The 26,509-nt window shown below is 40.0% G+C and overlaps 1 protein-coding gene across 1 annotated transcript in view; it reads left to right on the top strand.

Moving 5' to 3' along the window:
• Positions 1–26,509, top strand: part of iglon5 (IgLON family member 5) — an 83,794-nt gene that overhangs the window by 56,987 nt on the left and 298 nt on the right. The window contains exons 2-7 of the mRNA XM_026316907.1: positions 11,717–11,795; positions 14,280–14,512; positions 16,220–16,339; positions 22,340–22,471; positions 22,724–22,844; positions 23,689–23,840. Coding sequence (XP_026172692.1) covers positions 11,717–11,795; positions 14,280–14,512; positions 16,220–16,339; positions 22,340–22,471; positions 22,724–22,844; positions 23,689–23,840 — 837 coding nt within the window. The remainder of the gene's footprint in view (positions 1–11,716; positions 11,796–14,279; positions 14,513–16,219; positions 16,340–22,339; positions 22,472–22,723; positions 22,845–23,688; positions 23,841–26,509) is intronic.

Raw genomic sequence — 26,509 nt, 5'->3', positions numbered from 1 at the left:
CTAACTGCAAAACTGTTTTATGGGCCTTAGAATACACGTCTGGTTACAACTGAAAGCTAGTTAGCCAAACATGCTAATGTAATGCAGCAGACTGAGTTTCCCTGTTTTTTTTTTTTAATGGCAGTAGTCCTACAATACAAATAATAAGAATGTTGCATTACAAGAAGACAAGCATCGTTTTTGTCATTGTAAACCTCTCACTCTTTACTCTAACAGTACAGTTCCAGCAAACACACAAAATCACTAGCTTTAATAGAGGTAGATTATGGCAAAATGGACACACCAAGAGAAGCAAATTACTTCACCCTAAAATAACACACAGAACACAGTGAACATCACAAATTGATGATAACTTATATAATGCAGTAAAAGAATCTGCGGGTGGATTTTTTCTTGAAAGTATTCATCCAATATTCTTCATCATCTTCTATTTGTTTAAAAGGTTTTTTTTCAATCAAGCACTGAATGTACTGCGTCAGGCACAATCGTGTCTTGCTAGAGGTTAACTTACATCCCAGGGGGTTGATTTTAATCCTTTACCCCAGACTCTTGTGCAAATGCAGGGAATAAACATCTGGCTAATGTTTTGTCGGGTCATTTGCAGATTAAGTTGGTGCTGATGCAGGATGGATTGAATGAAGATAATGAGACAGCTTGTAAAAAGGTCAGAAATTATGTGTTAAACCATGCTCTTGCTATCATATATTCACTTGCTGAATAGTTATAAATGACATGTAAATCAAAGAAGCTGTCTTTAGTGTGTTTTACATTAAATTTGCAACATAGCATCAGATTTTACTTGAGCAAGATTCATTGCCATATTGCCATACATACATTTTTATTCAGTCTGTGACATTTGTAATATATCACGGTTACTCTGTTTTATTAATGCATATTTTATTATAAATGAATAGTGTAATATACATATATATTATACATAATACAAATAATACATAATATTGTAAGACAAAAATGTATTCTCCAGGTTTTTTGCTGTGGTTATCCGCTGTCAAGGTGGCAGAGCGTGTGTGTAACACTTATAATACCTGCTATTATATTTGTGTGGGTTTATGCATATGCATAAGGAATGTCTGCAGTCTTCACATGCTCATGTGCGCTTGTGGCAAAGTAGTAAAATTGTTTTTGCAGCTCATTCACACGAGGGAGCGGGGAGCCAGAGATCATTTTCAGTGCTCCACATGAAGGAGCATTAATCCAATTCAAACAGCTCCAAGGAGACGGCCCTCTAATAACTTATGGTGACTTAGGAATTTGTTTATGTTTGTAACAGAGCACTGAAAGATTAATAACCTCAACAATAGGAGTTACCCTTTCTGTGAGAAAACACAATAAGAAAATACACAAGAAACTGATGTGCAGAGATAAATGAAAGGCAAATTAGCCAGTGGCATTGTATTTAATTACACTTACTTCTGTCACAGCTTTAGTTATGCCCCTGATTTTCTCATATTCCTTGATAGCTCCAGGCTTTGGTAAAACAGCTTCATCAGGAGCATGAGCCAGCAGATTCATCAGAGGTTCAGTCCACCAGGGCTGACATAAATGCACAGCTTTGTTTTGCCCCAAGTAACTGGCTGCATGCTTGTTTTCTCCTCAAACAGACTATGACATATTAATTCACCTTTACCTCTCTTCTCATCTCTCTTTTCTTGATTCTCTGATTTTTTTTTCTACATGTCAGACACAAGACCTGCCTCAGTTCTGCTCAGCTGCTAAGATTAAATGGGCTCTCTATCTATATTGCTCTTTTCTAATGCACCAGCCACTCCAAAGAAATACCAGGAGCGTGTCATCACGCAGGCTGAACGAAGGGGTTGGAGGGTGAAAAGGGAGGGAGACTTGTGTTCAATGTTGGGTATATGTTTTAACTTAGAGGGCCCATTTGTTCAACAACATGAGGAGAGCAACTAGAAAGCATGTGAGAAAGTCTATCATGTTGTTATGAAGTGAGTAGGAGCTTTTTTGCAAGAGATAGCTGGGGTGTCATCCACCTCCCATCTGGTGTGAGACAAAAATGCAGAGAAAGAGAAGGAAACTCTGAAATTTGTTGAAGAAGAATATACTCTCTAAGTGAACCAGGTAGCTCACAAAGGAAAATGATGTCAACTAAACTCCTACTTGCAAACCAAGGCAAGAGCTCATGGTGGAGGTTTGAATGTCTGCCATGGGTTCTCCAGCACAGCTGTAGCCAAGTATAACTGGCACGGTGGCTGTGTGTGCAGGAACTAGTGGTGCCGAGTCACAGCAGTGGAGCAACAATGGCAAGAGCTGCTGCGATTCAGAATGCAAATGAGCCCCATCCACAGCTGTAAGGATGGCTGTGGGCACAGCCAGGCAGAATCCAACTGCACACAAACAGACGGAAGTGTGCAAACACATGCACAAAAACACACAAACACACACATTCACAAACACGCACACAACAAATGGATTTATACAAGCTTAGAAGCTCACATACTGTATGCACATTCATTTTCACTCTCACACACGAACATACTCACACTGATGTGTACTTCATCTGTACTTGCCAGCATCTTAGTGCACTGCACCATGCCTCCCTCTATCCTTCCCTCCCTCCTTTTTTTTTCCACTTTTCCCATTCTATCCCTCAGGTGCTCCCTCCTAGCAGGTGTTAGCTGATTTGTGTTCCCTCTGGAAATTCTGTTTTGTTCTTCTCAGCAAGAACTGCTGCTGTGAATTATCCTGACAGCACCTTATTCTGCTGGTCTGTAACCCTCACCTTCTCCCCTTAATTCCTGCCCTGGACTCTTTTCCTTTTCTTTCCCTGCACCCAGTGCACCAATCTTTCCCTCCTTGGTTGGATCTCATGCTTTCATCTCAGCATGACCTGTGGTGCAGGCAGCGAGACCCCTGGAAATGCTGTCAAGTGGTCCTGAATAACACAATAGCCCATAGACAGACACACACACACATAAACAAATGCTAATATGGACCTGTACGCATTAATAATGTTCACTCAAACACAAATGACAGAAAATATATGAATTCATGGATGCACAAATGTGCTTAGATATAAACCAGGTGTTCTTGAACCCACCAGATTCCAGCAGTGCAATTATTTGTGTACTCATTCAGCTTGAAGTGGGTTGATGTGAAATGTTGCTGCTCCCCTGTAGCCAAAATGTTGTTCCTGCTTGTTTGCAAAAGGCAAAGACAAAGAACAACTTATTTTAGATTGCTGTCTGACGGCTTCAGACAGCGGCTAATTGCCCTCCATTCAGTCATCACAATTAAGTGGTCCTATTACTCTACTTGAATATGTTACATATTTTGCATATTTCCACAGAAATATGTTATTATCAGAATAAAATGGATGGTGGGGGAAAAATTAATAAGCTAAGTCAGTAGTGGTGCATAAAGCCTTATGCATGCAAATAAAAAAAAATCTAAACACAAGCTAATTGAAATCTTTTATTCAGCTCCACACTGAGTCAAGACTGTTCAAAATCCACTGAATGCATTTATCTTTTGTCTTTGATAGAAACTGCCTGATTTCAGCTGTTTTGGTGTAAGTTAATGTTCAGATTAACAACAGTGACAGAATTTCTCAAGCTCTCATCAAGCTCTGTTTTTCTCATTAGTCCTACTTTTCCAGCATTTCATAAATGGCCATTGGCAGTTTGTGCTGCCTGGTCATCTGTTTTACACACACACTGCCCAGCACTCAGCTGACTTTTTGATACCTCGTTCTTTTTGACTCCACTTTACAGCCAATGGTCCTATCGAAACTAACTGCTCCCATGCTATCACACTTCTTTGTCTTCTGTCACTATTGCCCGGTAATTGCTGTTTTTATTGTGGCCTCTTAGAGGCTCAAGTGTAAACTATAGGGTAACTCTCACCAGCTGAAACCTCATGACTGGAAATATTTGTTCATTCTCACAGCATTTGACACACATTCTATAAGTGGCAAAAATGTGAAATGCCAGAACATATTCATGGGTTATTACACTGTTTTATTGTTGATTTTGACCTAATAATATAATGCTGGACAATAATTAATATTATGATTCATACAGTTGAATTATTGTTTTCATTTTACAAGAGTAGCAGAAATAACCACTGTGCAATAACACTGTACATGCATATTTGCATACCTGTTACCTGCCTCATGTAAGATAGCACACCACTGTCACACTTATACTTACAGTTACACTTAATTCCTTGCACTCCTATTTGCACTAGTTCACAGATTGTATACATTGTATATATAAAAATATTAATTTAAGAATCTTGTGCCTATCATTTTTGTTTTCTAATATATATTTATTTACATTTTAACTCCTAGCTTCCTTTTTTAAAGTTTGACTTTTCCATTAATTTTTGTACATAGACAGCTTAGTGAACCTGAGTCAAATTCCTTATTTGTGTGCACAAACGTGGCCAATAAAGCTGATTCTGAAAATTTAGATGATGTTGTAGAGATATGAGACTGGACCCATCAGTCAGTGATGGTTATAGTTACTAGAAACTAAAATGTGCAAACCTTTGCCATAAAGAACATAAACCATATGATTTGCTCTATGATTTTGTAATACTGACAGGCATTGACAATAAATGCACAGCATATCTGTGCAAAAAACACAATATAGAATTCAAGCTGGAGAAACATTACAAATGCTTCCTTGTTTAATTTGGAGGGCTTGTTGGAGTTTCCTACCATCATATGTCACTGTATAAACTGATAATAGAAATATATTTCCATTTAAGGTTAACTTGTGGAGGTTTGCCCATTTATGTGAAGCAAAAACAGGTTTCTGTATTATTTGTCTTGTGGTTTTCTAATACACATAAGGATCCAATGTAGTGCCGATATGGCATCAATAAACTTTTCTTAAGAAAAGAATCTTAAATACAATACGGTTAGCTGCTAAACTTTTACCAATATTTCACCTCATCCATCTAATGTACTTTGACTGATTGCTTTTAGCATAACATAACAAGAAGCTGGGAATTTACAACACAGATTTACTCACTGTCATAGAAGGCACCATGCTGTTGTGATATTTCTTAAAAATATGTTATTAGAGGATGTTAGACGCAGAGCTACTTGGGATGAATCAGTATTTTAAGCTTCTCTTTTAAAGCAGTGACAGCACTTGCCCACAAATCTGCCAAATTACCAGAGTACAGGGTGTATTTAGGGGAGTCTACAGGGCCTTGTATAAGGCGGCTGCATGTGTGTACTCACTGAGAAAGGAAGTAACAGTTTAACTACTGTATTGATTTCAAGACTGCTAAGGGGTTTAGGCGTCAGTCCAAGGAAAATGGGGGGTAAAAGAAAGAGGTGTGGGGCTTGTCCCGGGTTTTAGCACGCTCGGCTTTTCTCCTTGGCCACGCTTGATTCAATGGTAAAGATCTGTGGCTGTCCATTGAAGTTGTACAACTGCTGCATTGAGTACTGTATGGCTCTGTGCACTCTGCAGTGCTCTATTGATTGATGTGTGAAGAGGGATTAGTGGGTTGGGGAGACACAAGGGGAGGGAGGGTGAGGAGGACGTGCTGGATGGGAGGGAGGGACTAGAGGCAGATCTGTGGATGCAGCATGTGTACAATAAAAAGGGGCAGATGTCAGGACTTTGGTGAGGCCATGTTAGACACCTGAGGGTGATTCCCTGCTTTTCTGTAAATGTTGATCATTTTGGCATGCTCATCAAGCTGTTAGCACTTATGTGTCAGAATAGTTGCAACATGGGAGCCTTGCATCCAAATATATGACTTTGAATGATGAGCAGATAAATGTTCAACCAAATCTCTTGATGTCTCAGAACAATCTCTCCAGAGAAGTTCTTGTTGAAATAAGACAGTCGTGTAAACTCTCATTTTAGTAGGTCTACCACATTCCTTGTACAGAAAAAACATCTTTGGTCTGTGCGAGGGAAATAAATGACATTACCTGGCAGATTCAAAACAATTCATTCACCATGACTTCTCTGACATTTCTTAGATTTCCTGTCAAGTAGAATCCTGCCAACATCAATTTTGCTTCACCAGCAATTGTGAAAATCAGGGAACCTATATATCCATCTTGTACTGTTTGAGCTGCGCATCCAGTTGGTTTCTCAATCCTCCATCACTCTCTCCCTGCTCTCCCATTGCTCTATCCCTGACAGGTGGTGTGGAATTGTGGAAGGAGCCAGGAGGAGTGGGGGTTTTCATCGATAGGGAGTAGAGTGGCTGAATGAGTAGTGGAATGAAGAACAAGAGTAGAAGCAGGAGGAATGCAGAAAAAAATAGAGCTTCTTCAGAGAGGTGGACATGAGGTTGGATTTGGGCCGTCCAGAGTTAATGGGATCAGATGAGGAAGAGAAAGGGATCTCTGTGCCGGTTAATGTTTAATCCCCCACCCCCAACCCCTTGTCTCCTGCCTGAGGCTCCTGGCATCTGATAATCCTTGGGCTGCCTCTCTTCATCATCAAGGTGTCGGAGGGAAGTGCCTCTGTAAATATTTAATTGGCTGCAGCATGCCTGTGTTAATTATGCGGGTGTGTCTTTCCTTTGCTTTACTCTCTGCCCCAGTGTTACTTAATATGTCCTTGCACTTTACTCTCATCTTCATGCTAATGCTATTTTATAACTTCTATAACAGCTACTCTAACTGTATAACTACTACTACTGTTACTGCTTCCACTGCTGTGATGCTCCACAGCATCCTGTAATTCCATATTCCACTGCAGCTTTTCCTCATTCTCAATGCTTTTTCCTTTCAGGACTTCACCTCACCCTGGCTATCTATTTTTACCTCTCCCTTCTAACCTTGTGCTATGCGTCTCTCCTTCTTTCAATTTCAAAACTATGGCAGTCACTTTTAAAATGGATTATTGTTATGGATTTTGTTATAGCTTCTGCCATTATCCGCCTTGATGCCAATCATGATTTCAGAAGTAGCTTTCCCTCGTCTCTGTGTTTATTTGATCGTCAAGGGCAATGTGAAAAAGATGAACAGTACAAAGACAGCTTTGCAAGGACTGCGCAGGCTAAAGTTGTACAGCTCAATAGAGCTCTACTCATAAGTGTCTGCCAGTAGCAAGTGCAATTACAAACAGGCACATGTAAAAGTCAAGAGAATACAAATCACATAATAGATGTCTCGTGGGTACTGAGCATACAGCCTTGCAATGCTTTTACAGACAAAAGACACACTGCAGGAGAGCACAGAGACAAAACACCAAACCACAAGTGGAGGGAATTATGTGTATCTACCTATAGGCCAGCAATAGATAAAGTATTATCCACAGATGAGCAAAACAGATTTCTGGCTTTGCAGGGTGTATAACAGCAGAACTGAAGCAAAGGAAGGGCTACGGTATAGATGTATTAATGGTTTGCCAGCCAAGTGTTTTTCTGTGTGTAATCCCTCAGGCATGTCCATAAAATTTTATTTTCTTAAAACTACCAGACAAATTTAGACCCAAGGCTCAATATTATGTACAGACAAAGGCTGGAGGGTGTTCATTCAGGCCGCAATCATACAAGTGTGTATGTATGGTATGGTGGTCGGGGTTCCATTTATGTGCAGGTCATAATAAGGACAAGAGATGCCAAGAGCTTGGACAGACTGTATCTGCTGGAAAAACAATGAGCAAAGAAATTCATTATGCCAGTGGCTACACCAATATCATGGGCCACTGCAGTGTTCACTACCCGGACTGTTCTACCTGGTTATTTATCAGGTCTGTATTCAAATTCATATTAGGTTTTTTTTTTTTTTTTTATAGGCTCAGGATTTTTCTGTTCTCTAAACAAATCCAGCTTTTTCAGTAATTTACTGAAGCAGTAAAGACAAAATGCTTTTTGGAATTAACAGTTTTGTGTAAAAACATTAAGAGTCTGCAGGGTAGTCGATGGTTTAAGCTTCCCCGTTGGCAAGCGCCTTCCTTTCTGGAGTGTTTGATGGGCACGACACCTAAATCCTCATGGTGCGAGCAGTTCATCAGCCTTCATGCTGAGCACCAGGAGGGAGCAGAGAAAAAGGAGAATCTGAAATAAGGATCAATAAGGCCAAAAGTAGCCCAGAATCTGAAAGTCTGGACTGAGAGGTCAGTTTGGGCAAAGCAGCAGCATACTGTTGGTTGTAAAAGTGGTTATGTTCTGTTTGATCATGTCCATTGTGTTTGGCTGTTAACATTTAAATTAATAGTCCAAAAGGGATACATCAAAGACAAGATAAATGCTGCCCTTCACTCAGATATTGTTAAATGGACAGTTTGTTGTTTTACAGCCAAAACTCCCACATATACACTCCTTCCATTTACAAATTACAGTTTTATTACAATATGATTACTTAAGATCATTTTCACATTTCACTGAAACTGAACCAAATAAATTGGTAATTATCAGATGATTCTTTTATAGTTTCGAGTGAAACACCCCACTGAATTTTCATCTGGTGCCATCATCAGGTTCACCTATTACATGTCCAATATGTTTGTTTATGAATAAATATCTTCAGCTGTCCTTTCTGACTTACAGTACATTAGCATGCTAACATATTAAACCTATATGGTAAACATTATACCTCCTTGGTAGCACTGACACTTGAATGTTAGTGTTCTGACATTAGCATTCCACAGTAAGTACAGTCTCACAGTGCCGCTAGCTCTTAGTCTTGTTATTAAGACACCAAGATGATTTAATTTTTTGCAGTTCTGCACTTTGCATATACAATTTTGGGCATTAAGAAAAATAGCAACATTTTGTCTCTTTGTATAAAGAGTTTAAATTCTATTGAGTATGAAGCCACAGCAATTGTAAAAAATATATATGTGTATATATATATATATAAAAACTATAAAAATTCTTCTTTCCTATGTCTGTGCATGGTGTCATGATTGTTTTTATTTATCGTCAACAACCTTAACTATAACTCTCTAGCCAGTTGTAGGCATACTGCCAGATGACAGTACTGGGTGCTTGTAGTTGTAACTGTGCATCATGGTCACCATGAAAGAAAAAGTCTTGACGCCATAACGCTAAGATATTGTCTTAGTGCAAAAATCAGGGGTCCACTTGCAAAGCAAAGAATAATTACAGTGGATTACTTCTCACGGTGTGCTGGGCACACAAGAGGAAGGAAGATGGAGTGTGAGTGTTGGCTTCTCATCTCCCAAATACAGATGGTCCTGTTTGTTTGTGCACCACATGCTGACATTTAGGTGATCACCTCTACCTGTGCCAAGGTCACTGCAACAAGTTCAGTCTGCACGTCTATTTGAAGTGATTAGCAGAGATCAAAATGTATTACAGATTAGTGGGTGTGTGCCTTAATCAATGCGATTGAATTGAAATGCTAAATATTTGTGTAGACGTGTTCACGTGTGCATTTTGACTTATGTGTGTCAAAATGAATTCAAATTTGTATGTTCCACAGGGAAGGTGGAATGAATCTTTGCTGTGTTCGTCACAATGAACTCTGACAAATCTTCATCTTTGCTGCTGTGGCTTATTGATGTGTGCTTGCGTAAACTTGTGCATGTGTGACCAGCCCTGTGATTCAGTGTGTGAGCAAAAGTGTGGGCTGAATGTGTTGACCTGGTTATCATGTTGTGCGGAGCTTGGGAGTGGAGGCAGGGTGATGCAGGTTTTAGAATATGAGGTGCCAATCGAGCTGTGAAAATGGGAATTGAGTAGGGAAATGGGAATAGCTCCCTGCTGGTTTGTAACCTTTGCAACGTTGTTTGGAGTATTCAGTGTATGCATACATCATTCATTCAATCAAAATGTGTTCATGTGTGCATTGTGTGTGTCCCTGTGGTTACATTATGTGATAGATAGTGTCTTTTCTCTACGTGTGCCTGTAATTGCATATGTGGGGTAGTGTGTATTTATGACAACATGTCACACACGTCTCCAAGCCCCAAGCCGTGGAACTGAATTGAATTAACCTAAATAAAGTCTAGCGTGTAGACTACTGTGCATTTGAAAAGGAACAGCTGAGGGCTGGAGCCGAGAACTGTCTGAGTCTAAGACAGGATGCATGAGCACAGTGATACTATGTAACACTACTCTATATAAAAACCACAAATAAACGGAAGCTTGTGACAGTTCTTTAATATTGGACACAATGTGCTAAACCCATCCCCCAAGTTGTTTAGAAAGAAAGAAAGAGCCAGTTCTGGAATCTTTGTCCAGCCTAGATAGCACAGCAGCAGCATCCATTAATGCGATTACAGCTTTTAGCAGGAGATTTTCAGAACAGTTTTTCTTTGAGTTGTCATTAGCCCGTCTTCTTTTCTTGCTCTGCACCAGTATGTCAGGAAAGAAACAGACCCATAAACAACAAACATGTAGACTGCAACTGATTATATATGCAAATATGAGCAACACATGCCCTGGTTCAAACACATAATCATTCGCACATGAATATATAGACTTGAATATACTCTGTATTTGCAATAGTATATCAACATAGAGGCCAAACCACACTTTTTACATTCTTAAATAGTGGAAAAGATACCAACCATAATATATCTTATTTCATGAGATGATAGATTATTTTTTAGTGTAGTTGGCACTACTGGGTACTTTCTGCTAAGCACTTAGAAAACCTTTTGATTAGCAATCCATGATATGCATTATAATTCAGAAGCTTCTGTCAATATTCTTTGTAATCAAAGTCCTCCTTTAATTTAAAACCCACATCTCTTGTCCATTTAGTGGTGCATTGCCATCATTTTGGGTCTCATCCCTCAGCAGATTCCCACTCGGCATGCTTAACGTGTCTTTGACTTTGCACAGCTATTTAAGAAACCTTGAGGTGCTTCTTAGCTCCTGACTGCAGCAGCTTCATTTCATAAAGTCACCATTTATTAAACCTCAAGGCTAGACCAGAGAAAAAGCGTATTGAGATATTGAGGTCATCTTCCAGGCAGAGGGAGAAAAGAGATTGTTGGAGATGGAGAGAGGCTACAAGCTTATGTATCTGGTGTCATGCTGTGTTTTTGCAGAATTTAGATGGACAGAGCCAGGTGTCCTACTGGGGACTGGCTTACCTCAGTAGGCAATATCAGTGCAAACATATAAAGGTCTTTAGTTATCTTTGTTTGCAGTCCAAGCAAGTTCACAAAAATTATTGCAAACTGTTTAAGTTTCTCACCTGAGTTTGTCAAATCCAACTCAGAAATGCCATGTTTGTATTTCCTCTTCAGCTAATGGCTCTTAGGATGGGAGTTTGTTGTGTGTGTTTGTACTTTTGCAAGCATGTGCTTCTGTTCTGTGAGTACGTTTGTGTGTGTGTGTGTGTGTGTGTGTGTGTGTGTGTGTGTGTGTGTGTGTGTGTGTGTGTGTGTGTGTGTGTGTGTGTATTGGTAGGCAGTATGAGCATCCCTTCTGTTACCGTAGCTGTCCTTTCATTTCACGCTCCGACAGCTCCGCGTGAATCCTCTTCCCTTGGCTCATTATCAGTGCTGTTCAATGAAGGAGCATCCCACCAGAATGCAGGGTAAAACCAAATCATTATTCAGGTATGGGGGTCAGTGCAGACATTGTGACTCCTTTGTTCAGTATATTTATTACTTTCCCTAAGAAATAAGTAAGCAGGATGGAAAGCAACCCATTCTGATTTGGTGAGGTAGGTCAATCCTCAAGCACCTGACCTGAGATTGATCAACACCAGCAGAGCGTCTTGTGCCATTATTAGAAGCTCATTGGTCTCTCCTCTCATTTTTCTTGGCAGGGTCTAGTGTGCACGGAGCAGAATTCGGACACCTGCCGGACAACATTACAGTCTTGGAAGGAGAAAGCGTTACTTTGAGGTAACTCTTGACCCTACACCTGCACCTACTAATTACATGAAAAACATGTTTGCTTTTCTCTCCACCTGTCACAACAGTTTAATTGCCAATTCTCTGTTACATAACTTTAATTAGGAATCCCACATTGTTCCATATTTTTTGGTTCTCTCTTTCCTGTAGCTAATTGAATAATACCTGTGAGATGTGGGAGTTATCCCATTTGTCTACATCCACTTTTTCTTTTTACATATGTAGCTGTGAAAATAATGATGCTAGGTCAGCTTGGTGGATGGTCACCCTCACACCTGCCTAAGTGTGAGTGATAAAGCAGAAATCACAGCTTTCTCCAGCTCCCAGTCAAGCAGAAAAACAGCCAACTTGCTTTTTCCCTTGCGTGGATATGACCTGGATTGGCAGTACACTCAGCAGCACAAAAATAAAATCCAAGTCAACATTGCTTTCATCACCTTAACACCAACCACTCTCATCTTTTAGTCCTTTTTTCCTTGAAAGAAAAATTGGATGTCCACTAAAATCAAGCATGTTATTTCAAAGCCAAGTATAGTTCTATCAATACTTGTTTACATTATCAAGTCTCTCTCCAAGTTGAAAATCGAGGAACCACAACACTGATCTATAATGGCATCAAGATGTTTAGCCTGAAGCTGTTTTGCAGATGCTGAGAATTTGTTTCGGTGTTTCCACCCCTAAAACTCTAAGACGAATGCACCCGTTTGGTAAAATATTCATTCTCAATGTCACCTTTTACTTCCCTTTACAGTTTTTTTACATCAAAAAAATACATTAAAATACCTTAAGTATCTCTCTCTCATGGCTGGCTATAAACAATGGTGTTAGAGTCACTGGAGCATAGAACACTGTCTTTAGAAACTTTTTTCACATTAGTGGTAAGCCCCTGCAGGTTTTTAAACCAGTAGTTCCCAACTACATCTACTCGTGAACCCAAGTGGGATGAGTTTACACTGAACAACCCAGGGCTGAATATTCCTTCTTGCAATCTTGAAACTCTAGGTAACCTCTCTAACATTTGCAGGGCTGGGGTCCTGCCTGCAATTTGGGAACCATTGCTTTGAACTGCCTTTATAGCTTCATTAACAGAGATGTGATTGCATAGTTTGTAATCAGATGTGTGTCTAGGTTCAGGCTGCCCTGGACAGCCCATGGTTGACATGCAAAAAACTTAGGAGCTTTAAAAATAAACTCCATTTTAATGTAAAATCACTTTTGCCCAAGTGGCAAAAATACTTGCATTATGGCTGAGACAATGCTGTTGTTGGCTTTGATGCGGGCCATTAAGATGAAGCACATCTGATGCTGCACATTTGATGCTATTATGGCAGTCATTTCCTCTGGGATTGCAGTCCTGTAGCAACATCATCAGTGCAGAAGTGATTAATTTCAAAAATAGATTAATAAAGTGTGTGTACACAGATAATGAATTTTATGGAGGGATTTCTCACTATATTGTCTCTTACCAGCCCTAGATTGAATCGTTTTCAAGATAATGTTTTCTTTACATTTTAACAACCTATGGTTTGGTCAGTAGGTCCAGTGTTGACTTTAACATCCAGTCCAGTGTCATGTAGCCTAAAGACTTCCAGGCCTTGTTCTTACACACTGGGGTGTCACTGCCACTATCTGGGCATGTGATCTAAGATCTACTTCAACACTGCTATTTATCCAGGTCATACCAATTAAACATGAGGCATGTTCTCAAACTAGTTGAAGCTGGGTACATCTAGTGGCCAAGTCAAGAACTGAAGTCACACCTTTGGCCTGTAGCTCCTGTCTTAAAGCTGGCCAAAGTGTTATGAAGAGGCAACTGCTTCTTAATTAGGAGCACTATTACTTTGTTTACCATACTTCTAATTAATTCTATATTTGTCTCAATTTTATGTCATTTACTTTAAATATTAGTATCTGGCCACATGGCTGTTGAGATATGTCACAATAGTATGAATCTTCTATTTTCATATGAAATTTAGTAAAAATCATGAAAGGGCCACTTTTTCACTTTCTATGACCCTGACCCCATTTTTCCCACCTGTGTAAAATGAATATTGCTTTCCTTTCATTTTCTGAAGTGTTATGCAAAAGGTTACAGCAAATAGACTAAAATAAAGAGTGAATACGGTGCTTCCCACTATTATAAAACACCAAAAAAGGGGCTTTACTGGGAGAGAATTGTGCTCCATTCCATCAATAAAACTTTAAGAGACTCATATAATCTATTTCAAGGTGCATTACATGCTCTTCTAGTGACTCATGGGTGCTGTACTAAGATACGTAAGGCTGTTTTTCCTTTGATATAGCACCCATTTTTATATTTACAGTTACCTAAAAGTATTTACAAGTATTTATTCAAGCCATTATAGAATATAACAGCTAGCAATAAAATACCTTTCAGCGTTGATGCTTTCAACCTAATTATATCTAATATGAAACGGACCTCTCCTCTGATGATCATTCACTGTTCGCTCACAGATGTCGGATTGATGAGGAGGTGACTCACAAAGCCTGGTTGAATCGCTCTAACATCCTGTTCACTGGAACAGATAAATGGTCGCTGGACAAGCGCGTAACACTGGTCAGCAGTAACAACAGTGACTTCTCCATCCACATCGACAAGGTGCAAATAACGGACGAGGGGCCCTACACCTGCACCTTCCAGGCCAATAACAAGCCTCGTATTGCTAATGTCTACCTCATCGTCCAAGGTCAGTAGCTGAGTTGTGACAGAATCTGCAGATTTTGACATCCAGAGTCTGCAGATTAGTTTTCTTCCATGACTGTGACCAAAAAAAAAAGCGTGCACTCCTGGCATTGTAAGCTGTCTTGAATAAAACAACTTTTAAATGGTATAATCATTCTTGTCATCATTCATCCAAGCATAATGCTGTGTATTGGGTGTGCCTGAGGTTTGACATCACAGTAAGCAATTAAGATGGTTACCGTTCAGTGTTCCTTTTCTGTTAAATCATGTTTAAGTTTATGATAGACAACTTAATAAACGTAATGTTTATGATGTTTGAGTGTTTAGGGTTGGTATTTATGCTTACATCAAAATGTAATTACCTGATATTAATGTCATGAAAGCTTTGTTGGCCTGTGTCGCTGGCTACGGAAAAGCAAGCTAATGCAGGTGACAGATACCCAGAAAGTCATCTGCAATAAAAAATAAGCTGAGCCCAAGTCCATTTGTTATTTTTGTGTGCCCTGTTGGTTACTTGTCTCTATAAACAGACAGTTAGGAAGATCAGATGGATGAGGATTTGTGTGGAGGAGATGAGGTACACATGGGGCTGTCCACCTGCCTGACTAAATAACTGACAGCACAGGACCATGACTGGGGCTCAGTCATCAAGTCAACACCTAAGTGAGTGAGAGTCTGACTGATCCTGACTGACATGCTGTATTGGTGCAGGACTGCGTGGAGGATGGATCTCAGACCTTTACCCCCTCCCCCCTCCCCCCTGCATGGGTCAGGGGGGTTTTGTTTGTTTGGTTTTTTTTTTTGCATATTTTGGTCTATGTGCCGTGAAGATTGCAGTTATACATCACCACCCGGATGAAACTGAAAACTTTTAACAGGGAATATTAGTTACATTCTGCAGGAATGAAAACACAATGCCTGGTTCACAGCTCACAGGTGGCAGAGGCAATATCAGCCACTTACTAACAGAGTTTTCATATTGCACCGCAGCCAAACAAAAGCTCTTGTCTGCAGGGTCTGGAGCTTGGCACAGATGACCATATATACCTAATTCCAAGTTGCCTGCAATTTCAACCCTAGCTTGATATCACACAAAATAATTACACCCTCAAGTTAGTGCATCAAGCAGCAACGGCTTCACCACCACTCCATTCTGTGCTTTATCGCTGCAAGTATTCAGTCCAGCAAGATAGAGAAAAAAAAAAAAGGATCCTCCGTAGATGTTTTGCAAAAAAGCAATCTCAGGGCCAAGCTCATTAAAAACAATGATAATGGGCAATTTAAATTCAAGGGCCATCTTGTTATCAAACTAACTACATGCATAGCGCTCTAACACTTTGTGAGTTTGGGGCAAAGCGTTATTCACGGGTGGTCACTCACTTAAAAAGTAAAAGTAAAAATCGTCTGACTACCACTTCTACAAATGTCCTTTTCCTTTAAAGATCAAATTAGATTAGATGTCAGGAGGAGATTTTAATGCCCATTTGCAGCAATTTGGAATTCAGTGCATTTTAAATACATGGTCAAGCATATTGTAGCATAATTCAATGAGCACTCAGGCACAGATCATTAATCAACCGGTTGCCTGTCTGTCTGAGTTGCAGGGATTTGTATCATATTAATAGGCTGTAAGGCCATACCTTATCAATAATTTATGAAACAAAATGGGGATTTTGAGGTCATATTTTAATAACATGATCTTGTTTTTCAGTGCCAGCCAGAATTGTCAACATCTCAAAAAATGTATCAGTGAACGAAGGAGAGAATGTAAACCTCTACTGTCTGGCAGTGGGTCGGCCTGAGCCCACTGTCACCTGGAAAGACCAGAAATGTAAGCTACCTCTTCTTGTTTGCTTGTCTTCAGATCCAGAGATCTCTTGTTCACAGCTTCACCTTTATCTCACTCTCTTCACATTGATCCCTAACTCTGTTCAGTTATTTTTTTTCTTTCCAGCCTAAAGGATTATTAGCATTCAGCTCATGCTCACATCTTTATCCCCTATTCCTGTCATCATTCTTTAACCCATCTGTTTAGTCTGTCCCCATCTTAAATTCATATTCTCGTATTTTCCCTATGTCCCAATGTTTTGTCCCAAATAACCACACATTATACATAATTATCCCCACTGTGCCACCCGTAATCATCAGCATCTGTCTTCATCCTCTCTGTCAACTGGCATCACAATGCCAACTGATGCTAACAGCCACTTTTGGCATTAAATTTTTAGCTTCCGTCAGTGTGCAGGATCAGAACTAGTTCAGGGTGGTCTGGATGCACAGATGAAGGCAGATCCATTTGATTTAATCAGCACAACATTTATTTTCTTTCTCTTCACATCTTTTTCACCACTAATGTCTAAAGTTGGGCAAATAACCATAACATGGCCTCTAGAGTTTTGGGTTCATTAGAACTCTAATGGTTGTGCTGTGTCATCTGAAAATTGTCATGTACTCAATTTACAAAGGTGCTATGACTCAATTTTCCTGGGTGTATTTTTCTACAGTAATTTTTAGCAATTATGCCCAGAATGTTTGTCTCTTTTGACTTGTGTAATTTCTAATATACTGTTTGGTGTTTTTACTGTATATAACACAGTGTTACATTATGTTTCTTTTACACAGTCAACACTAGGTAGATGAATAAGGTATTTTTGTTTTCAGTCAAAGGTTAGCATCAGTATTATTTATAGCATGTGAAATGGTGCTTTTGATGATAGTGCAGCTGTCTTGGGATCTGTTTTCTGTTGTTTCTGTTGTTTCTTTCTTGATTGCCAACTTCAAAGTTCATGACCAGTGGTTGAAATATGAACATGTATTGATTTATTTAATGTGCTATATGGGCACATGTGTGGCAAACATTTTTGGAAAACACTGTAGAAGACATTAGTTTCATAGGAAGCAAGAAGACACAAAAAACGGATTATTTTCAACTTTTGAAAGACAATTAATGGATTGTGTGTGGCAGGTACTGGATCAGTGTCACCAAAGTCACGGTTAAAGCACTTTTTATCACACAGCAGTATTGGCTTTTACAGCTTTACTACAGCAGCAACAACACAGATGAAATGCAGCAGCGAGACAGTAATAATAAATAGGTCAGCATGAGCAACTACTCAACACGATGTAATTATACTGTTAGGCCAATAATTGCACAACCTACTGTACTGCTGTATTTATAGACAGCTTTGGGCTTGCTCAGAGGTCTGTTCCTCCTCCTCTCTCCTTTGTTTGTCCCTGGGTTAGCCTCCTGTGTAAGCAATGTCCTTCTCTGTACAGTTAGTGTTTGTGAACCTACACAGTACAGTACCTCAGGCCGGGACTAGCCTTGTAGAGATCACACACCCACAGACACACAAAAGTATAGAAGAAGGGAAGCACGCATGCACACCTGCAACAAATACACACGCAGAGACACACAAAACCTTACATCACAGACTGTGTAGATGTCCTCACTTGCAAGCCTAGAGCATTTCTCCTCTGTCAGCAGTAATCCTCCCTCCCTGTAACTCCCCCGCCTCTTCCTCTCCCCCTATAACCCCTCAGCTTGCACAGAAAGAGATAGGGGCCACATTGCAATTCTGTGGGAGTCTTTGCAACCAAGTCATCAGTTGCAAGAGATCAGGGGCAGTAGAGAAGGGGGGTGGACAAGCCTAAAGAAACAGCAAGAAGCTCCCAGCCATCTGTCCCCATTACTCAGAAACTGCATAGAGAAACTGCAGGGAGGGGGATGAGGAGAAGAGTGTACATGAAGGTTAGGTTGAAAATGTGTGTGTCATTTGGTGGTGGAGTGGGAGGAGCTATTTCCATACAGCAGGTGGGTAGGTAGGTGAGACACAGACTTTTTAAAAGTGTTCAACCCTTTTCAATTTCTCTACTCCTTACTCACATACAAATAACAATACTGCTCTGCACTGTTGTTTGTATGCACCATCTTCTTCACCAGACACAGTCTGTTGCACCCATTCACTCTCACTGGCATCCATCAATTGACCCACTCAGAGACATACAGGCATTCAGTCTCATTCAGTTAAACACACCAACAGATCAGGGCATCCATTACACAGGCTTTGCATGTTGGATGCTTATGGGTCATGGACTGATGTGCTTCTGGTGCACACAAATAAGTCAATTATATGATGATAGCTACACAGAATATATGTGGCCAAAATGGAGCAAAGAGCAAGTGGTGAACAGAAGCAAACAAATCCAAAAATGCAGTGTGTAAAACCAGAAACATGCAGCACTGATGAAATGTCAGGCAAATGTGAACAGACGCTCAAAAACAATAGCTATGGGGGCACAACAGGTGATACGACAAAGGACTGGTGTTTGTGGAAAGGTACAGTTTGTATACTGAGTAAAGTTGATGAGGCACAGGTGCGGCATGATGTGGGAATCGGGTCCAGGTGTGCAGTTGGATGGGTAAATCAGTTGCCTAGAAAGGAAGTTAAGTCTTATGCCATCCAGGTGGAAAATGAGTGTTGTCAGTTTCTTCTGCAAATGTTCCCTGCAGCATGTAGAGTACTGTATGTCCCAAATCTTTAATAAACAAAGGTGTCCTCATCAAAAATGTGCATGTGTTTATGTTTATTGTTATAGCTGGCAATATTTATATTATTGTTCTTATAAAACATTCCATTACATCAACAAAACCAAAGGTATGCTGGTATATTTCTCCCCATTCCCTATACTTTGTGTCTTTGCCCAAAGCTTATTGGTTCATACTGAAGAAAGCAATTTTGAAAAACTGAGAAAAATGCAAAATATTTCCTGAAAGCTAGGCACTGATGTTTTTAGCAAACATTACTCAAAACTTAGTATTGCATTTTTGGGAACTATTTTCAGCTCCAACTTAATGCATATTGTTCACTCTTTACAGCAACAGAACAGTGTGTGTGAGATAGATTTATGATAGACTATGGCTGTGTTTATAGTAACGAAGTGCAAGGGCACAGGGGAATAATATTTATGAGGCTTAAGCTATTCAGACAGTTAGATCAATTCATTGTTGATTTTTATATGATTTGTTGACCATAAGGAAATATAATGTAGATATATAGCTAAACCACAAATCTAGTATTGGTCAGGTGCCAGCAGGAAGAATAGAAATATATCTAAGAAACAAAAACAGAATTAACTATATAGATAGAAAGCTATGGAGTCAGTTTAGGAATATGAGTGCCAGACCTGGTTTAAATTCTGCTGTAACCTCATGTAGGTTAACTAACTTATGTTTCACTCCCTTACACTTCTAAATGACAGGTTTTACAGTCTGTCAGCCTGTCCATCCTTTTCTTTTTCAACCCGACATTAGACCTCTCTGCCATGATGGTAGTTTTTGTAATGGAAATGGATAAGAGGAGGAGAAATCAAGTGCCCTAATGATATAGTGAGGCTCAATGTGCTGCCAGGGAAAGAGACCATGGTTTCACTGTAGGGTAGTCCAAAGCCCCCCTCTCATTCACACAATCCCCTCTCTTCTCTGGTGCAATCCAACTATCTCTGGTGGTCAGGAGTCAGGCTCCTTCAAAAGCCATAAGTGGTTGATGGAGCAGTACTTTACAGACCATTGTAGGAGTGCCAGGGGCCAGCTCCAGTTAGATATGATCTTCCACCAAAGTGGAAAGAGGTGTGCAATGCAGGTCCTGAGATCTCAGGGGAGGGAGAGTGCTGCTTTGCAATGTCATATTACATCACACAGAAGGACTGTGGATGAAAAGTCCCTGAAAGCACCAACCACGCAAAATACCCAACTAGACACTCCCTATCATTGTTTATGTTGCTGTTTCTCCCTTTTTTCTTCTTTATATCTGTGTATCTCTTTCAGTCTCCTACCCGGTATCTCTCGCAAATTACCGCTCTGTCTGTGTCTCTATGTGTTCTCTCGCACTCAATTGCTCTCATTTTTTTTCTTTATCCTTTTTGTTTCTTGGAACTCATCTGTAACAGTCTTGTGTGTAATTTTTTCAGTGCTAGTTGTCTGATATTATCTCCCCCCCCCACCCTTTACCCTTTATTCCACCATAGGTTCCCCCCCTCTGGCAAAGCTGGATGCACTGCCTGCTTGACAGAGATGTCAAAAAGAGCTATATTTATTAGACTAATGGGATGAATGAATAATATTTTGCCCACCCTACTGCATCACCCAATGCGGGTGGCACAAGCAGCTATCACCACAGTTGTCGCTCCCTGCTCAGCCTCTGCTGCAGCAGCTGCAAATAATCGTCTCCAGTTCAGTAGCTGCACTAATAATCCTCCAGTATAATCTTCAATTAGAACCGCCGCGCTAATCTCTGACAGGAATAATCGTGGCGTTTAGCATCTTTTCTGTGTGTCTTTGCATCACTGTTGCTCACAAATGTGTTCAGGAGTCATTTGTGTGTTTGTGAGTGGAAGTAAAGGTCCACTGATTGACAGTGGATGTGTGTATGTTTGGTGGGGGCTTTAAAAGGGAAAAGTGAGCAGCAATTTAAGAGCTGGATTTCCTTGTTAGTGGTGAGATTATATATTATGTCGTGTTCCACAGTCTGACTTCTTTAATGGGGTAGAGGGAAGAAAAAAACCCTAATGGCTTGGAGGCTGTGAGACAGCTGGCTGCTAAGACTTACGGGGGGGTGGGGGGTAACTCTTACTGTCATTCTTCTTCTGTCACAGCTCTCTTTCACTCTTTCTGCCACCATTGATCCAATAAAACCCCTGATCTCCATTTCTCCATTCAATAACTTTTAGCCTGTCTCTTCGAGTTGCTCCTCTCTTATTTTCTTACCTGGAGTAAAAGAGTGAAAGTGCTTAACTAATTATGTTTTGTTGGCATATGGGACTTTGTCAACATGAAATAAAAGTTCTGTATTAAAATTGGCAGTCTCAGGATTATGGAAGTTAAAGAATCCTTCACCACTTTGTGCATCAGAGGGATCACAAGAGTTGATCAGTAGATCTTAACAATCCTCACCTGTGCTCACTCCTATTGTTTGGGCGTGAGCACAGAGTGAAACCAGCTCAGGAGTGTGGATCCACGACTCTTGCCCCATTTACATAGTCCAACCTAATGAGCCTATTCAGACTAGGGGTGACGTGAAACCAACCTAAAAGATACATTTGAGATTCCTACCAGCTTTTCCTTAGACTGAAGAAGCTACTTGGATAATTACTGATGGATTAAAAAACATGTTGACCTAAAAACGAGAAGTCCAGTAGCCACGACTCAGCTTCTAAACATCTTTACCCAGACAACTGAGAATCTTCACAGACAAGGTTATGGACAGTTATAGTTGGGCTTAGGGTTAACCCCAATTTCTGAAAAAAGTTGTTAACCTTTGGTCAAGATTGGCTGAAGTCCATCTTAGGTACCTTTGGCCAGGCTCCAATAAGTACCCAAATATTTTATTTTTTCCACCTAATGTGGTGTTGCAAGTTCCCTATATGATATATATCCCTATTATTATATATTATAAAATAAATGTCATCATTGCAGTCAATCATGTTTACTTCTAATCCTTAGAATTCATAAGCATTCACTACTGTTCTAGCCCCAGCTAACCCGACACCTGAAACTAAACTGCCCTGAGACCTGTAAGTTGGGTCATGAGATAAATATGATTAAATGTGTTTGTTATTAGTTATGTATCATTTTTAATGTGTTTTTTTCGAATCATTTTATATAGTTGTTTTCAATTGTCCAAATAAATCAGTTAATGAATTGCTGCATCTTCCACCTCTTAAATTGTGCTGTGTGTAAAAATATTGCATGTCAGCCCACCTACAGTAAATAGCCTGAGTCACTTTCTATTCGATATGTAGCAACTTCTGACATCTTATCTTCTGTCAATAGATGGGTTGGTGAGTGAAGGGGAGTTTCTAGACATCACAGAGATCAAGAGGCAGCAGGCTGAGGACTATGAATGCATTACCAACAATGGAGTGGCTCCGCCTGATCAGCGCAAAGTCAAAGTCACCGTCAACTGTAAGTATTGCTGTGAAAGCCCAGTGGTGACCATTCAATTTACACCCAGGTTATAACCCAATGATGTCTGTATATATGTAAACACCATAGATGCACATTTATGCTTTAATTTATATCTCAATTTTGTTGTTTTGGGGGTGTTTTCAACTTTGTGGGGAACCTGGGGCTGGCCTGACTCGACTGACTGACTACTAATTGCTGAGTTGTGTCCTTATGTTTCATACTCCTTTCCTCCCTCATTTTGTCTGCCAGACCCTCCCATGATTACAGACATGAAGAACATGCCTGCTCATTTGGGGAAGACGGCCATCTTGCGCTGTGAAGCCATGGCAGTCCCTCCAGCCTCCTTCGAGTGGTATAGAGATGACCACAGGTGAGTCCACAAACAAGTTTAGCGCTAATTTGTTTGACAGTGTCCACACTAAGCCAGCTAAATCTAAAAGCCATGTTTTTCCCCCCAAGGTCCTTTGTTCTCACTAAAATATTGAGCTTTTTTCTACAAAGCTGATAAATCATAAAATACCAGTCTTGCATTTTAGTCTTGACATGGAAAACTAGGCTTTTTAAGAAAAATGACAACTTTTCCTCTGATACACTATGCTGGCATTCACTTTAAATTTTAATATAGCTTAATACAGGTGTCACAAAGGACCCGTATTTTGATTTTGTGACACTGACTTTAATGGTGTCTCAGTGCAGCTGTGAATCAAAAGTGACTTAGCATAGCTTTTATGAGCTGCAATCAAATCACTATGTTATTTAGAACAAAAAATAGTGAGATCAGCCTTGAGAGAGAAGAAAAATATTAGCTCTTTGGAAATCTACGTTCTCTCACATAAACTGCCCTTACAAAGTTTGCAAAAGGTTCAAGGGAGCAGAGAAGAATTTGGGTGATTTGGCATCAAGCAAAACAAGACACTGAAAAAGTTAGACAAGTCTTTGCCATCTAGAGAGAGATGTTAATAGAGTATAATAGGCCCCAGCAGGAGGTCTGTGTTATTTATGGACTGTTAGATTTCACTATTAGTACAAGGTGCTGATATGTGCAGGGGAGATGTGTTGTGTGGTTGTCTCTGGAGAGACAAAGGAAAAAAAGCTTCTCATGTGGGCTGAGTCACTAGGTGCAATGTTGTGTCATCTCTCTTTTTCTGTCACTCTTTTTATCTTATTTTCCTGCTTCCTTCTTTTGCTTTTGCTCCTCCACCTCTACCACCCAGGCCAGTAGAGAGTGACAACACCCTGAGGATCAAAAACGAGAAGACACGTTCACTGTTGCTGTTCACCAATGTGACAGAGAAACACTTTGGCAACTACACCTGCTTTGCTTCAAACCGTCTGGGGGCTTCCAACGCTAGCATGCTGCTTTTTCGTAAGTTAGCACACGGAATTTGATGCAGATGCATACACATAATTACAGAGCATATATATGCATGCAAACCCCTGTTTTCAGAAATAGACATTCATCTCAGTTTGACCATCAATCAATATGCAGCAGTATCAACAGATATAGACCACTATCTCAAATGCTGTTTTCTTTAGTTTTCTCATTTTTGCCCTTCATACAGCACATTTTCTCAGCCCTGTTCACCCTCCTCCTCATTTTTGTTTTTCTCCACCCCATTAAAGCTTTCTCTCTCTCTCTCCCTTTCATTCACGTTTTCACCCTCCATCTCTCATCCTAACACATTCCTGCATGTACAAACTCTTTTCGGTTACCAAAGAAGTTGTCATTTCTCTTCGAGCCCAGTTCACATTAACCGTGCCCAACAAGCGATTTCCTATCCCTCCATTTCCCATCACCCTAAACCCCCCCCACACACACATTTAATGCATTCTGCATTACCATCTTAAGTGACTCCTTCATCTATCCCCTTTCTTCTTTCATTCCTTTACCCATTATCTCAGCCAGTCTCCCTTCAATGACTCACTCCTCCATCAGACCCATATATCTTCCTGCTCTCTTTTTCCACCAGTGCTGCCAGTTCTGTCAGCCTATCTCTCCATCATCTGTCGTTCTGCCTCCTCTTTCCTTGCTAATCTATTGCTGCCATCATTACAGCACAACAAACCCTTTCTGCTCTGGATCTTGCATGGAAAATTGGACTATAATCGGATACTTTTGTGGCATTTCTATTCATACGCTGTCCCTCACTGTCATTGCCTCCAATGACTGTTTCCCCATTTCTGTACCTTTTTGTTCACCATTTTAAAGATGCCATGTGTAGCCTTTTTAACATCAACAACCCACTATCACATAAAATTGGCACATTATTGTAATTGCCATCAACCAGTGAGCTCACTAGTGTAGACAGTGTCTACAGTCTTTGACGTACACTATTACATTATAAGTCACAAGGTTAGCTTTTAGTGTCACTTTTTAGAAATAAATATTTTATCTGGACCCAAGTTTGCAGACAAAGAGCTTTTATTGAACACAATATATCAAAACTGGAACTAAAGTTTTCACAGGAGAGGGTCAGATTGAGTTACAGAGTTCAGGGAACGACAAATCAGGAAGCGTTAGGGAGCGGGTGAGTTTCACACATGGAGAGAAGTACATTTAGATGGGGATCCAAAAACAAGGAGAGGCAGGTGAGTTGTATGAGCTGGGAGACAGGAATTCAAGAAACACAGAAAAGCAGGTGAGTTGCACAAACTGACAAACAGGAACCAGGAGAAACAACTACTGAGACTGAGATGAAATTCCAGACAAGGGAACATTCAAGGCTGAAGCATACATAGAAAACATGAACTTTCTGGGGACTAAAAAGAGCAACAAAACAACTGCTACCATCATAGGTCAAAGTACAATCTGTCAACAATGGGTAGTGGAGAGCCATCTAATATACAGGTCCTCCTCATGACCAGATGAGCATCAGGTGTGGCTCATTACCTCATTGCTTCAGCAGAACACATGCCCCCACACACACACATACACACACACACACACACAAGGAGAGAGACATGGGAGAGGAAACCGGGACCTAGGAATCAAACACAGGTGAAAGCAATCAAGGAAAATGGGAAACATAAAGCTAAACAAAACTAATTACAAGGAACACATGAAATACTACCTAAACAAAAGTCCAAAACAGGAGGCACAGAGTAGATCCTGACATTTAGAAAACTGTCCAATGGCAAACAACAAGAATGTAAAAGCAGAACCCAGTTTCTTCACATTATCCTTGTAATCATCAATATATTTTATTTTTAATTTTATAATACTAAATAGCCAGTTTTGCTTTTTGGAGAACCTTTCCTAGGTCACTACACCATTTGATGGCTTTGTGAATTGCAATTAAACATATTAACAGTACTCATTTTGATGTTTTAAACACAGATCTAAAACAATAATTTATTATCATTTATTCCATTTGGCTGTTCAGGGTTCACAATATTGCATCTTTGCTTGCTGGCTTTAGCTGTATAATCATGTATCAGTAATGTTTTTCATTTCATCTGTGTCTGTCAAGTTAAAGTCTGAACATATGAACTCAAGCCTTTCATACTTAATACTTGACTTGAGGCACATGGGTGCTTGTACTGTCCATGCCTGCTCGCTGGCATAGATTTGTGTCTTTCATAAATGGAACTGAGCTATCATTAGTGTTATTAGTTTCACCTTTGCCTGACCTGTGGTTAACATGTCACAATGTCAGTCCAGAAAATGTCAGCTTCTCATGGCTTTTGAGCTGAACCATATACATGCGAGTTAAGAAATTCAGTACACTTTTTTCGCTATCGACATTTGACAGTTCAAACACAGGTGGAACTAATAACATTAATGATAGCAGCACTCCATTTACTCCAGTGCCAGGAAGCATGTGTTGCATGTGCTGGTTCAGTAGCTTGGCTTCCAGGCACACCTGCAATTTATGGATAATTGCCACCATGAATGTTATTAGTGTCACCTGTGGTTGACAAGTCAAAACACCAACAATAAATAGTCTGAACATATGAACTTCCATCACTTTGAAAATTAATTTAACTATGTATTTTAAATTAAGGATCCACAGGTTATTATGGTGAGAAATTTAC

This window comes from Mastacembelus armatus, chromosome 16, assembly GCF_900324485.2.
Source record: "Mastacembelus armatus chromosome 16, fMasArm1.2, whole genome shotgun sequence".
Lineage (NCBI taxonomy): Eukaryota > Metazoa > Chordata > Actinopteri > Synbranchiformes > Mastacembelidae > Mastacembelus > Mastacembelus armatus.
Note: the sequence above shows the minus strand (reverse complement) of the source record. Positions and strands in the feature narration are given on the sequence as shown.